The 14838-nt window shown below is 42.4% G+C and overlaps 1 protein-coding gene across 1 annotated transcript; it reads left to right on the top strand.

Moving 5' to 3' along the window:
- The first annotated feature begins 4215 nt into the window (after nt 1-4215).
- NELFCD (negative elongation factor complex member C/D) lies at nt 4216-13584 on the top strand. Its single transcript, XM_042884925.1, has 15 exons — nt 4216-4337; nt 4610-4725; nt 4839-4948; nt 5450-5559; nt 5860-5967; nt 6955-7107; nt 8422-8552; nt 8987-9152; nt 9802-9936; nt 10301-10440; nt 11082-11196; nt 11463-11558; nt 11786-11926; nt 12185-12314; nt 12684-13584. Exons 1-15 carry the CDS (start codon nt 4272-4274, stop codon nt 12716-12718), a joined length of 1752 nt encoding a protein of 583 aa, XP_042740859.1. The 5' UTR covers nt 4216-4271; the 3' UTR covers nt 12719-13584.
- Nucleotides 13585-14838: the final 1254 nt, after the last annotated feature.

Below are 14838 nucleotides of genomic sequence, written 5' to 3'. Positions count from 1 at the left end.
GCTACTGTCCATTTGCAGTAACTTATTTCAATGCAAGAACTTTTAGCAATCTGTACATCAGTACCCACTCAGCAGCCACTGTGATGCAGCAGGTTAGTGATATCTCCTGGAGGTTCTTAATAATGTGGAGAGATAAATTGACTGCAGACTTACAAAGCAAACAAAAACATTCAGCAGCTTCTGAAAGCATCAGGAAACTGCTCTGTTAGAGGCTCAAACTGGAGCTGTGTGAGTTGCTGGAAGCAGGCTTTGATGCAAAAGCAGGATGGCGCATTGGGGCAGTTGCCAGATAGGAGCCCTAAGGGCCTATCTTCGTTTGTCTGAGAAGTATTTTGAATCACAGCACTGAGGATAGGATTTAACCTAGAGAATGCCATTAGCTTTGGAGGAGCTGAAGCTAATTCTGTTTCAGTGTGTTGCATGCAATTGATACCGGCAGCATAATTTCCTTTTCCCAGTAAATCTATGCACAGGAATATTAACAACCATGCTTTAAAGTCCGAGCACCTTGTAATTAGTTGTGGCACAGCGCTCCTCTAAGTGATTGGGATGTTTTGTATTGTATTCCATTTTCAGATGTCGAAAATGATGTACCAGGAAAAACAAAAGTTACAAATATGATTGTGGAGGAAATTGACCGCAGATGAGGAGATAGAACCCGTGCAGTCAGATACCATGCAGTGCCTTGGTGATCCCAGTACAGCGTGGGATTGGTGCTGCACAGTGTCCAAGATGAATAACGACGATGTTGCAGCTGTACAGTGATGTAAGCTGTCCTGGAAAAGAGCAAATTCTCTTCTTTCCCCCCAGCCAATCTCATGGGCTGTGTGTGTTCCTAACGGTGCCAACACTTACAACACCTCTTCTGTGGAACTCAGTGATAAAATTCCCACTAACCACAAGCAGCAGCATCAGGGCTGCAGGCTGCTGTCAGTGGAAACCGGAGCAGATCCTCATACCTAAAAAAAAAAGGATAGTTTGTGTAACAATAAAAGTACTTACGAGCAAACATCTGTTTGCAGTCCAAGAGAAGAAGTGAACCCTTCTTCTGCAGCTTGACGATTTCAAAACTTGTCCACTGGGAAGAATTCTTTCTGAAGAACTTTGAAGTATCTTTGGAAATAAAATAAGCTGCAGAATGGGTTCTGAAGCTCTGCTGGTGAAAGCCTTTCACTGAGAAATCTGCTGACTGGTGGGACAGATTCACAGAGGGGACGTGTTCTAATGCCGGTCACAACCAGTGAGCTCAGTACTGTGAGCAGATGTGTTTTGGTGACTGGATAGAAAGAAGTGCTTCGGGTGTTTCTGTATTGCAGTGACAGCTGAAATTCCAGCCCTTAGTACTGCCCTTTGATTGTTTGCAGTTCTGATGTTTCATGTTATCAGACGTTAAAGCTGTTTTTTACCCTGTTTCTGTACTGAGCTGAGCAAAGTGGGTGCAGTTTAATGCACATTTCTGCTGGGGAGAGCAGCTTGGTGAGGCGCTATGATCATTTCTCACTGCATTAAACACATAAAGATGATAAGGTTTCTTAAAAATAAATTCTGAGCTCTATGAACCTGGCACGGTTCTGAGCAGAAACAGGGAGCTCTTCTGTAGGTTAACAACACAAACAAGTGCTTATGGATACCTGTGCAACAAGGGTAACTGACCAAGCCCCTAATTTTATTTTACAGAAAATGTTAAAGTAGGAACAACAGCTTTTCCCTTTTTTTTTTTTTTTTTTTTTTTTCCTCTTAGGAATTCTGCTTTGGAAAGCTTTTAATGACAAGAAAAAATAAAGGCTTTAGGCATGGTCCTCAGCCCAGAGGGAATGGTAAAACTTAAAAGGGGAAGATGGGTGCCGGCTCCAGGATGCTTTTATGTAACATAACGTGCTGCCCGTGGTTGAGGTCCCACTAAACGAATGGGAACAAATTAAAATGTGAATGTTTCTCTTCACTTTAACTCACCCAGTTGTGATATTAAATCAGAGGGTAATGCTTTTGTTCATAATCAATTACTACTCCAGTTTGGATGAAGAACAGGCTTAGCCCAGAGGTAGTAAGGTCAGGACTTCCCTCTGTGCCATCCTGGTGTGCAAACTAGGTAACGTTTTTAAGTTGTGAATTTTATATGCATTATTAGCAGTGAGGAATAGTGTTTCTGTTTGTAGTTTTCCCTGTATTTGACATGAATTTGGAATGTTATCATTCTTACAACCAAAATGCTGGGGTGCCAGCAGAGATCATGCAGAGAAAAGAACTGCTGTGTAAGGGTTCTGGATCCCCTCATCAGGTGTGTGAATGGCAGGCTGCTTGGAGAGGGGCTCCGTTCCTCTTCACATCTGGTATTTTATTGGTATTCTCATGGCAGTATCAGAAGAGGAGTGCTGTGTTAAAACCAAATGTGTGTCCATGTAAAACTTGGAGGTATTAATGAAAGATGTTTTGTACTGACCTAGAGCACAGCATGCCTTTTCTGAAGTGTGTGTGATGATTCACATGTATCTCAGTAGTTTTAATTTTTGCTCACTTTTTACTTGTAGACATAACATCCAAAATGAAGGTTTGGATGCTAACCTTGAGGTCTGTTTCCCACAGCTTTGCCAGTAGTGCTGGGCTACAAAGGTCCATCTGAAGGCCCAGTGCAGGCAGTGGCTGTTGTCATCTATCTGTGACTTAAAACTGGCGAGCCTGCAACCAATGGTTCTGTCCAACAGAGCACAAGAGTGCTCCCTTTGGATGCAGGGTGTCCCCAAGCAAGGAATGACAGAACGTGCACTTAGGGAACTGGGGGGAGCTGCAGTAGGTGCAGTTTAACGTGTCCATTGACCGGTATGCAAGTGAACAGTGGAACATGCTTTTGAAACAGGAAAACATTTCCACTGTTGGCTTATCTTGAAAAGTACTCAGAGCATTGTAAAACTGCTCTCAAGCAGCCCTTGGGATATAAATAGAGCTCTAATTTTTAAGCTGAAATTTGAAGGGTGTTAGAATGATGTTATGTCTTCAAGTTAGCTACCGTGTTCTGTCTCTGGATGCTTCTTTCTTACAGAACAGTTTTGTACTCTTCAGTTCCTGGAATAGCCCTGCTACCAGTGAGTCTCAAGGTCATGCTTGAAGTATCATGCTGCAGACAAAACTCACTGGCCTGACTTGATGCTGCTCTACTTTCCTCCGGAATGGGAAAGTTAATGCCTTATCTCATGTTAACTGTATTGTCTGATTTGCAGAGGGCTAATGCAAAATGCAAGTTCTTTTAGCACCAATTTGTAGGGGGCAAGGAGCAGAGAGAATGAGCATACAGAGAATTCCAGGATGGGTATTTTAAAAATTGTGGCTATAAGGCAAACGTTTTTGTTGGAGGTCAGCCCTTCAGTCTGGGATATCTCTCTTGTTCCAGGCAGGAAACCAAATGAAATTTGGTGATTTCATACCTGTACCACATGAAGCACTTTAGGTTTGAAATCTCAAAGCCGTTCAGCAATTTGCTCAAAAGACCAGTAACAAAATTGGATAAACGGGTGGGTTCTAAACATCGCCATTAGGTACTTGGTGCATTTGTTAATCCTTCAGAGGAGCAGTTCCCATCCCCACCCCTACAAAAAGGGTTTCCCCCATTCCTTCACCCACATCTCTCAGTTCCCTCCATGGCCGCAGTGCCGCACTGAGCGCTTATCCAGCTCAGACATCGGCGCTCCGTGCCCCGTCGGACCCTCGCTCCTTGGGAACCGCAGCTGAAGGATTTTTCACACAGGAGCCACGGTCAGATGTGTGCTGGGCGGGAAATGCGCTGCGTTTGCGTGCAGGACAACAAAAGCTGCCGGGGACACCTGGGTTAGCCTGAGTGCTGTTTCTTCTTTGTATGCTGTGGTGGACAGAAATGAGAGAAACACAGATGAGAGCGCACAGTTCAAACCAAGGGCCACTTGTTCCACTGAAGCTGTCAGACTGATTTTCATTATTTCCGAAGCCGTTCTCTCCGCTCCGGCTCTGCCTGCCGCCCGTCGATCCGCAGCACTCCGCCGCTCTCCCGCTCGTGTGGGCGCTGCGTTCCCGCGCGCCGCAGTCCCGCTCTCGGCCCGTTCTCCAGCTGAAGGCCCACGCCCCGTCCCGCGGCCCCGACACAGCGACCTCCGCCCCGCAACGAACCGCAACGAACCGCTCCGAGTCCCGGCGCCGCCCCTCGGCCCCGCCCCGCAGCCCGGCCCGCCATTCCGCGTCGCTCCGCCCAGGGGCGGGCCGCGGCCTGGTTCCGGCTGTGGCCGCGGTTCTTTGGCTGCGGAGCCATGGAGGATGCGGATTACTTCGAGGGCGGCGCGGCGGAGTGGGGCAACGAAGCGGACGGAGGAGCGGTGAGCGCTGAGGGCGCGGGGCGGCCCGGCGGCGGGCATGAGGCGGCTGGGCGGGCGGAGCCTCGGTGCGGGCCGGGGGGCTCGGAGGGGCGTCGAAAGGAAGGGAACGGCAGCGAGGTGGGCTGGGTTGGTGCCTGCTGTGTTACAGCGTGTTTCTGGGGAACGGGTCGTGTTCTGCGGTGCTGCGTGTGAGCAAAAACGGCCTGCCTATGGAAATAGAGGGGGGGCACCAGAAATAGCGGAGGTGGCTGACGTGTTGTGTTTGCAACCAGCAAGATGATGAGGATGGGGAGGGAGAAGATGATGCTGAAGTCCAGCAGGAGTGCCTGAAAAAGTTTTCAACCCCTGACTACATCATGGAGCCGTCGATATTTAACACGCTGAAAAGGTGAGCGCAGCTCCCTGTGCGGTGCTGCTGTTTTATATGGAAATGTGAGTATTTTGCTTTTTTTTTCCTTTAAACTTAATTTTCTAGCAGCTCTTCTCTGATCTTTCCATCAGGTATTTCCAAGCAGGAGGTTCTCCAGAGAACGTGATCCAACTTCTGTCTGAAAACTACACAGCAGTGGCACAGACGGTGAACCTGCTGGCAGAGTGGCTCATTCAGACAGGTGCAGTGGGTGATGCTCTGTAACTGGGGTCTGTAGGCTGGCTTGCACCAAAAGAATGTGAATTGGTGGTAAACCCACGAATCCATGAAAATATCTTCAGGATGAGTATTACCATTCCTTCCCATCCTCGTGTAACTTCTCAGTGCTGCACCATCCTGGTAATTCCTTTTGTGTTTAGGGTATTTTCCTGTAACATCCAGTAACGACTGTGTGATTACTGGCGTTGCCATTATCCTGAGAGAAGATGGATGGTGTAACCTGCTTGTGTTCCTCAGTGCAGACTGCATTTAGGAAAAATGAGTGAGAATTTCTGAATCTGGACGTGTGTAACTGTGTGGCTTGATAGTAGAGCTGATGGCTCTTTTCCCATCTTTTGCCTAACGATAAATTACTACTAAATTGTTGAGTGCTTCCTGTTCCCATAACAGAATGTTATTGGAAAATTTAAGAGGCTTGATCAGATTGCATCGGCTAAGTTTTTTCTTTCCCCCTTCTCTGCAGGTGTTGAGCCAGTGCAAGTTCAGGAGACCGTAGAAAACCACTTAAAGAGCTTACTGATCAAGCACTTTGACCCTCGGAAAGCAGATTCCATCTTTACAGAGGAAGGAGAGGTATGGATGAAAGCTGTGTCGTCATCATACATGAGTATCCACTTGTGCTTGGGCAGAAGTCTTTGTGTGGGTGGTGGGTAAAGGTGTCTCCCAAGCTCTTTAGTTAAGAAATAACCACGTTTGGAAAACCATCTGTATTTCAATGGACTCCTGAGAGGTTTTGATAATTTAGGAAAGTTATATGGATATGATAAAGTCCCTTATAGCAACTCATTGGATTCTTAAAAGTAAAATGCTTACTTTAACGATCTTCACAGGTTGAAATTCTTATCGTTGTTTCTGTTGCTTTAATCTTTTCAGACTCCAGCTTGGCTTGAGCAAATGATAGCACATACAACATGGAGAGATCTCTTCTACAAGTTGGCAGAAGCCCATCCAGACTGTTTAATGCTTAATTTTACTGTGAAGGTAATTCACTGAAGTGCAATATGTAAGAATGTCCTTAACAGGTTTATTGTTCTGGCATCAAATGTGGGCTGTAGTGTTACCTGTAACTCATCTGTGTTCCTGTTGATGCTGCTTATTAAAATGCGGAAGAAATTGCCCTACAAGTTGTGAATGTCATTTTCCAATTTGATGTTCTGCTTTTGGAGGTTTTTTTGCTCTGCCTGGGGTTTGGAAATTCTGCATCACCTGTTTTCTAAGCAACATTTTTATATTTACTGGGTTGTAAATTTGCTTTCAGGTAAACCTTTGCTCTGATTTAACAGTGAAACTTTAGTATGCTGCTTAAGAGAAAAACAGCAAGGCTGTCTGTTTCCCTTACTTATTTTCCTTGCTTTTGTGCCATAACAACAGATTTATTTTGTACGTACTGGGAAATACTTGTTTGCAGGGTTTTTTCCCTACCTCTCCTGGACTTTTGCAGATGGCATATATGTGTGTGCATAAAGCCCTGTTACTGCTAATTGTATTTATTACATATGTACAGATCTGTATTTATGAGTACAAAATACACCAATTCTGATCTTGCCTTATGGATGTTGTTGGCTCACACAAAGTAAAAGCACGAAATCTCATGTCAGAAGATGGTCTCACCTTATAGGAAGGTATTATACCTTATGGAAGGTATAATTCCTGTATAATATACCTTATGGAAGGTATAATTCGTGTAGTTTCCTATGCAAACCACAAATATCTATCAATTTGTGCTTTAATGGAACGCTTCAGCTTCTTATGTCTCTGAGATAGGGAAAGGAAATATTAGAATGTATCTATTTCGGAACAAAGCATGATGGTTTACTTTCCTTTTGTGTGGTCTAAGTAATGAGCATGAAGTGCAATAAATGTATGCAGGTGAAAATGTCATATTCTGTGTGTTCTAGACTTGCTGGGATATCTGAAATATTAAGTAATACATGTCTGCTGTGACGTTTTATTGTTGTTTTGTTACAGCTTATATCTGACGCCGGTTATCAAGGAGAAATAACCAGTGTTTCAACGGCCTGTCAGCAACTGGAGGTGTTTTCCAGAGTTCTGCGTACATCTCTGGCAACAATTTTGGATGGAGGGGAAGAAAACCTTGAAAAAAACCTCCCAGAGTTTGCTGTAAGTCCTTTATTCCTTTTTATGTTTCAAAAAGTAGTTTTTGTTCCTTTCCAGTTAGGATGTACAGACCATTGTGGGATTGTAGGATACCTTGGCATCTTATGAAGTCATGCAGAATCTTACAAAGAAGAGTTATATATGAATTCAAAAATAAAAATTGGTTTGTTCTGTTGCCAGGAACGTTTTGGGCTAGGTGTGTGGCGTTTCCTATGGTTATCAAATACATTGTGTAAAGTATGTAGGTCACTCTGAAAGTAACTCCTCTTATTTATTTCCATGGGAACTACCACAGGTACAAAAAGCACAACGACACAGTTTGTTAGTGCAAATTCTCAGCCACAAAACACCAATTTTCAGTGCAGCTACCACCTTTAGCTGTGCGTTTTTGCCAGCAGTGACCCAGAGCTGCATGCTGCGCTCCTACAAAGCTGCACCAGCAGAGGTGGTCACTGTCAGCACTGCTGAAAGACACCACCCACCACATCACTGTGCTCACAGCCCCTGTGTGGTCTCCATAAACATTCAGCAAGCATTGATGAATGCCAGTAGTTGCAGATTTTCCCACACCAAGAGTTCATGGGCACACCTTTGCTCCATACGCACTCCCATGTCAGATGCTGTTCTGTCAGTCTGCCCCTCTGCTGCCATCCATCACACAGCAACAGCATATTTCAGGACCCTGGTGGGAAGGTTCAACCTCACTGCCATGGCACCAACATCTGCCCCTGAGGTGGTGGGCCGACATCATACAGCCACAGAATCATAGGGGTTGGAAGGGACCTCCAGAGATGATAGAGTCCAGCCCCCCTGCCAAAGCAGGTTCCCTACATCAGGTTGCACAGGGGGCATTACTTTCAGAACAGCCCTCATAAAAAGCAGTACTGTCTTCTTTTACATTAATGCAAGATCTCGAGGTCAGCCTCATCAGTTCCTTGGCTAATCAAAAGAATTGTTTTATCGTCCGTGTCAGTGTGAAAGTTTCTAACTAAATTAACATAGCATGTGTTCTTTAATGTGAGATGGTGTGGTGACTTAGATGGCTTTCTATTTGGCTTACTTTTTAAATAGTACTAAAGATTAGCAGGCTAGAATTTCCTCTGGCATCTAACAAATACAAGTTTTCAATGTAACCATGTCTTCTTGTATCAGTGCACAGCAGTAGACAGCTTTTCTGCACTTCCTTCTTGGCCATCGATTGCTTCCCCTTCTCCCTTTTCATTTGAGTAGATTTTGGTGAAAGCCTTGCTATTAAGGCAGCATAATCATAGAGACATATTTCTTGTCTGATAACGTTTTTGACATGTGTGTTCACAGAAGATGGTGTGCCACGGAGAGCACACGTACCTTTTTGCTCAATCTATGATGTCCATATTGGCTCAAGAAGAGCAGGGAGGGTCTGCTGTCAGGCGGATCGCTCAGGAGGTTCAGCGATATGCTCATGAGAAGTAAGTGCCTGTTGTGTCCATTAGTCCAATATGAGTCACCACGATTTGTAGAACTGCTTCTTTTAGCCATTCACACTTGCCTTAGGCCAGCAAAAGGAGGATTCTTAGCTTTTCATTCACGCTGTGGTAGAGTGAAATCACTTGGAATAGAGCACTTTTTTCTGTAGACTTAAAATCCATAGAATGAGAGATGTTTCACATCAAGTACTGGGAGACCTGAAGTGGAATCATCAGCTCTTGGTGTCCTATTAAAAATTATCACTTTTGTTATTTGATGCACGTTTTAGAATCAAACATGGGAAATACAGGCCCGTTTCTGTAATCAGCCACGGTAAAGGATGCGTTGCATCAGATGTGCCCTGTTGTTGAAGCTACAGCCAAGATGTCTAAATGAAAAAAATCAGCTGCTTTGTATGTTTGTGTTGCTCACCTAGAGGCCACGATGCCAGTCAGATCACTTTAGCACTGGGTACTGCAGCCTCCTACCCTCGTGCCTGCCAGGCTCTCGGTGCAATGCTGTCCAAAGGAGCTCTGAATCCAGCAGATATTACCGTCTTGTTCAAAATGTTTACCAGCATGGACCCACCTCCAGTAGAACTGGTCAGTAGCTGTCTCTTCATAACATCTGTAAACTTCTTCTATTACAGTAGCACTCAAAATTCTGAGGTCTTGTTGTGCTAAATGTATCAGCACAGAACAGAAGTTACACTCTGGCTCATCCCTCTACCATTTTAAGTGATGTCAAAATGTGGGACTACTATTTATACTGTATTTGCGTTGGCTCCTTGCATGGTTGTTTTTGTTTTGTTTTTATTTTTCATTATTTCAAGCTGTCTTTTTACATAGAATAAATTAATTTTTGAAACTTGCTAATAGGTTGGAGGTAAGGAATTAAATTCCTTCCTTAGAACAAACAAACAACAAAATCAGCTTTGCAGTTAAGTTATGAGCAGTCCTAAATGGCGTGTTTCAGGTTTCTTGCTGCCTTGTTCTCACATGAGTTCTGGTAATAAATGATGATGTTTGGATACTTGAATAATAGTGTGCTTTCTGCAGTGTTTGTAACCTCCTGCTCTTTAGTTTGCTTTTTTTGAGTGTGGTTGTCAAAACTTCAGATCTCTTCAGAAAACCATCTGACTTCCTCCTGAGGAGGAATATTTTTATGTCTCATTCTCTGCAAGGCGTATCAGATAAAAAATGTACTTTTTTCATAATTCTCAGACTCTGATGAACTGTTCATTTTCTTCAGATCCGAGTGCCTGCCTTTCTGGACCTCTTCATGCAGTCACTGTTTAAACCAGGTGCTAAGATCAACCAGGACCACAAGCATAAATACATTCACATACTGGCATATGCAGCCAGTGTAGTGGAGATGTGGAAAAAGGTAAAGTTCAGTCCTGGTCACAATGTGTTCTTTTCACCCTGCAGTCTAACTGTGCTGAATAAATGCATGGTCATTAACTTGGTCACTTTAAAATGGCTTGGTTTGTTTATTTTAATGAGAAATGTTTCAGGATTCATAGGCAAGTTTTTAGAAGAAAAATTATCAGTGATCTAGGAATTAAATAAATCAAATATCCTTTTATTTCAGCTCAATGATACTTTTTTCTTCTAAAGCTTGCTTATGAATCCAACTTTTGAGAAATACAAAGTAATCGTAGGGTTATGGCAAGCTACACTTCCTTTGCCAGAAACCAGAAACTCCCTGTATGTTTGTGGGCTTTGTATTCAAACTTTGCATTTTTCAGAACAAGAGAGTGAGCATAAACAAGGATGAGCTGAAATCAACTTCAAAAGCCATTGAAACTGTTCACAATCTGTGTTGCAATGAGAACAAAGGAGCATCAGAGTTGGTTGCAGAGCTGAGCACCCTTTATCAGTGCATCAGGTGAGCAGAGAAACCAGTCCTAACTTCTCTTTGTTGGAAGGAGAGTAGCATTTTATGACTAATGCTACAGGGAAGTGCCTTTGTGGGCAGCTCTGTGAGAACATCCTTACTTCAGAACAAGTGAGATGTGGTCTGAAAGCAGCTTTCAAGATTAGCCATTGGACTTCTTGAAATCCTTCCTTCATGAAGACATAAATTCTGGCTCACTGACAAATTGCCCCTCTTGCATTGCAGAGCATGTTTGGCTCTGCCACTGGAAAAGGATGACAGATTGTTTTGTCTTCCTAATGAAGCCTTCTTAGCAATAGATACGTCTTCTTAACACTGAAATAGCAGATATTGAACAAACTGGAACAAACTTTGAGTGTATGTTAATTATGTTGACTGCTTTTAGCATTTTGTGCTGAGTAGGAAGTATCTTATAGAAAGAATTTTTCTCCAGCCATTTTTTTTTCCTTCTGTTTTGATAGGACTCATCTTGATGTGATGACAACTTTTCAATCAAAGCTTTTCAAATGTTATTAGTTCTGGCCTAAAGTAGACTATGACATTCTAGCAATCATTAGAATGTACTGGAACATCTTCCAGCGGTTGCTGGTTGTTTGGATGGTCCTTTTCTAAAGTGATCTCTGCCTCTGCAGGTTTCCAGTGGTGGCAATGGGTGTATTAAAGTGGGTGGATTGGACAGTGTCAGAGCCCCGGTACTTCCAGCTGCAGACTGATCACACTCCTGTTCATCTGGCATTATTGGATGAGGTACAAATGTACAAATAAGTCCTGTTGAGAGCAAAAGCAATTTTAATCCTTGTAACTAGAATTACATCCAATTCACAGTCAGTAAACATACAAAGGTGGATCTGTTTCTCTTCAGTTATTTGGATTTGTCAGCTCTGTGTAGTGGAATAATTTTTTATAAAAGAATTTACCTCTGACAGTGAATATGAATGCAAACTTTTCTACCAGGCCCAGCACATTGGTTTTTAAAGTGAAGTTTAAAGGTGAATTTCTCATCTTGTTTGCAGATCAGTACGTGCCATCAGCTGCTTCATCCGCAGGTTTTACAGCTTCTTGTCAAACTCTTTGAAACAGAACATTCACAGCTTGACGTAATGGAGCAGGTGATTCTCAGAGGATTCCTTTTTTGTGTTCCTTCGTATTATATATGCCTGCTTAGAATAAAGTTGTTATCACAGCAGCTTTAAGAGTTTAATTTAGCAATATGATCACGGTTAGCAAGCATCGCAGTAGATATTGAATCCATGAAAAAAGCAATGAAAATAGTCCTGTTTTGAGAGTCCTGACCTGTTGGTTTTCTTCCCACCTCCAATCCTTCCCTCCTTATCAGCTGGAACTGAAGAAGACTCTCCTGGATAGAATGGTGCACTTGCTTAGTCGAGGATACGTCCTGCCTGTGGTCAGCTATATCCGCAAATGCCTGGAGAAGTTAGACACAGATATCTCTCTCATCAGATACTTTGTTACAGAGGTCAGCAGCAAAAACTGTTAACATATAGAAATAAGCTTTAATATTTGATGTATATGTCTGGATGGTAAGTCAGCTTGCCTCAAGTTCAGAAATTCTCAATGGTATGAAAGCAGATTCTGAGTAAGTTGGTAACTTGTGTGGAGGAAGAAAGGTCTCAAAAGTGCAACTATTTGAGTGCCTATGAGAAGACTGTGAATTAAATACTGCCTCTACCACTTGTCTACCTGCAAGAATGATCCTGTTCTGTCTGCATTTCAGGTGCTGGATGTGATTGCTCCTCCTTATACCTCAGATTTCGTACAGCTTTTTCTTCCAATCTTGGAGAATGAAAGTATTGCAGGTACTATTAAAACAGAAGGTGAACATGATCCTGTTACTGAGTTTATAGGTAAGTCATGCTTCTTTGTGTATTTGCTACAATTTGTAAACGACTCTTAGGAGGAGGATTGCTAAAATAGGAATGCCTACCAGATATTTTAAGATTATTTTGTTTTTATGGACCTATGTTTAGCAGTTTTCCTTTAATTAGGAATCTGAGTAGTAGTGAGGAGCTTAAAGACAAATGCTGTTTCTGAAGAGGTGCTACTGCTTACTGAGAAAATAAAGGAAGGAAGTGGTCTTTCATAGTACACCCATTTCCTGGACTAAAGTGATCTGCTTCTTAAAATCCTAATTAATAACATAATAGAGAAATCCACATGCAAGCAAATAAATCAGAGTAATGTACTGAACACTTTATTCCATTTCTTCTTTTAAGCTCACTGCAAATCTAACTTTATCGTGATGAACTAAGCAGTGGAAAAGTCAAGAATGCAGAGCACGTGGTCACTGCTCTGACATATTCTCCACCAGTGAGGTTCTGTAACTGGGCAACCCAGCAACAAAAAAAAAAAGGAAGAAAGGGCTGCAGGGCATTTGATTTGCGTGGTGACCTTAAGCCTTCTGTCAGAGGATTGTTAATGCAGTTTGGAAGATGAAACAATACTGAAGGATTCTCTAATGTTAAATAGCATAAATCTGAATATTCTGAAGAGGGCAGCAGGAGGCAGACTTGTCTCAAAGAATGTTCTTTTCAGCTACTTGCAGAACTTGTCTCTGACTCTTTGTGTAATATATATAAAAACCTGAAGAACGGGGCAGGTAGTTCCACTAAAAACATTTTTCAGATGGTTCTCTGATGATTAAATCTTGAATGCTGTCAGCTTTCATCTTGTGAGCCTAAAAAAGGAAAAAATCTGTGTACTTAGTTCTGTGCTGCAGAGAATCCATAACGCCTCTCCCTCACCTTTGTGTTATATTAGAATTCTAAATATGCTACACACATACTGCAATGAAAAAACCCCACATTTTAGGTAATACAGATGGAGTTGTAGCAGTCAGGGTTAGTTTTGTATTAACACCTGAATCTGATGTGAGTGTGGTATCCTTCAGAATCTATTTTTTGTTAAATAGATGCATTAAATGTTACTGGTAAGTTTCATTACCACATCAGAATTCTGTTGCTGTCTGAAAAATAAGTGTGCAAAAACTTTGTTACTGTGATGTGGCTTGGTTTTTTTAATATTTATCTCTACTCTGTTCTGGTCGATGCTGAACAGTGGGGGATTAGCCCAAGATTTTAATGTATCTTTAAATAAAGGTCTGTTCTTTTCCAGAGACTTCTTACAGTGTATCAGTCCATTCTTTGTTTCTGTTCATCAACCTGGATTTCTCCCGTACATGTAAAGTATTTAAAAGGGGCACAAACAAGCCTGGATGTGCCTTACAAGCACATTGCTTCCTGAGAAACCTGTTTTCTAAAAGACAAAGGTGAAAGTTTTAGGTCCAACTGTTTTATAAATTAAAAAACCAAATCGCTTTGCTCTTTTCTGCTGTCAGCGATTTATGAATGGAAACTCCAGGCTGCCATGACAGCTTGAGACAGAAGCTGGGTGCACAGATTCTTCACTCCTTTCTACAAGGAGAGCATCTTTCCTTTCTTCAGCTCTTCCCTTGCATCGCTGGCAGGTTTCCTAGGCACAGCTTCAAACCTTCCTTTCTGTGCCTATCTTTGAGTAGATATCTAAGCGCTTAAACTTGCTTGAGATCTTCTCTTTCATACTATTTGTGTAGAATCATCATACATGGTTCTTGACTTCCTCTCTTAGTTGAATTAACAGCTGCAGAAACAACTTGCCCTACAGAACTTCATTTTAGATTGTAGCCCTGCCTCATGTATCAGCTTAGTGATAATCAACAGCAGTTTGTTCCTGCCTCCATTGCAAATTGGCCAGCTGTTCAAACAAATCATACTTCTTCACATTTCTCAGCACTCAAGCTTATTATCCCTTCCTCTAAACACTTGAATTCTGCATTCACCTAAGTGATGCTTGATTAGTTAATACTTAACAGTGCTATTGTCAGTACTGCTACACTCCCTTATTCTGCTGAATGAGGCTTAACTTACACTAGGCACTGCAGTTTGGCAGAATTAGTCCTTAGTGGCACTGTGAAGTCACTTTCCTAAGGTAAAGCAAAGAGGCACATGGAACTAACCAGTACAGTTCATGAGATTCTTGGTTGTCTTTTTATCTAGAGTTAAAATGTCTATTCCAATTCTTTAATGCCTGCTGGAATGTGGCCCAACTAGTCTAAAACATGTTCTTAGGTATCAGAGAGAATCAGAACAGCACAACAATCTTAATTTCACCCTTGACTCTAGTAGCCTTATTCATTTGTGGGTCTTTACCACTCTGCCAGCCCTAACTTACCTTCTGGTGATGAACAGACTGCTCTTGCTTTGACAGATAAAGCCAAGGTAAGTTGCAGAAATTACCCACCGAGAGACAACAGATAACAGAAACTGCTTTGCTTCTTGTCTACACCAGTGAGGTTTGAGTGAGGCATAATTCACAGGTTAGTTTGATTTACAG

The sequence above is a fragment of the Lagopus leucura genome, unplaced genomic scaffold (genome assembly GCF_019238085.1).
Source record: "Lagopus leucura isolate 7727_CA_CO unplaced genomic scaffold, USGS_WTPT01 Super-Scaffold_100047, whole genome shotgun sequence".
Classification (NCBI taxonomy): domain Eukaryota; kingdom Metazoa; phylum Chordata; class Aves; order Galliformes; family Phasianidae; genus Lagopus; species Lagopus leucura.
This window is presented reverse-complemented; position numbering and strand designations above follow the sequence as displayed.

Bases quoted from the DNA above. Each gene is read 5' to 3' on its own strand.
- NELFCD (XM_042884925.1), top strand. From the start codon at position 4,272: ATGGAGGATGCGGATTACTTCGAGGGCGGCGCGGCGGAGTGGGGCAAC. The intron at 4,338-4,609 runs GTGAGCGCTGAG...GTTTGCAACCAG, and splicing joins ACGAAGCGGACGGAGGAGCG to CAAGATGATGAGGATGGGGA. The intron at 11,559-11,785 runs GTGATTCTCAGA...CCTCCTTATCAG, and splicing joins AGCTTGACGTAATGGAGCAG to CTGGAACTGAAGAAGACTCT.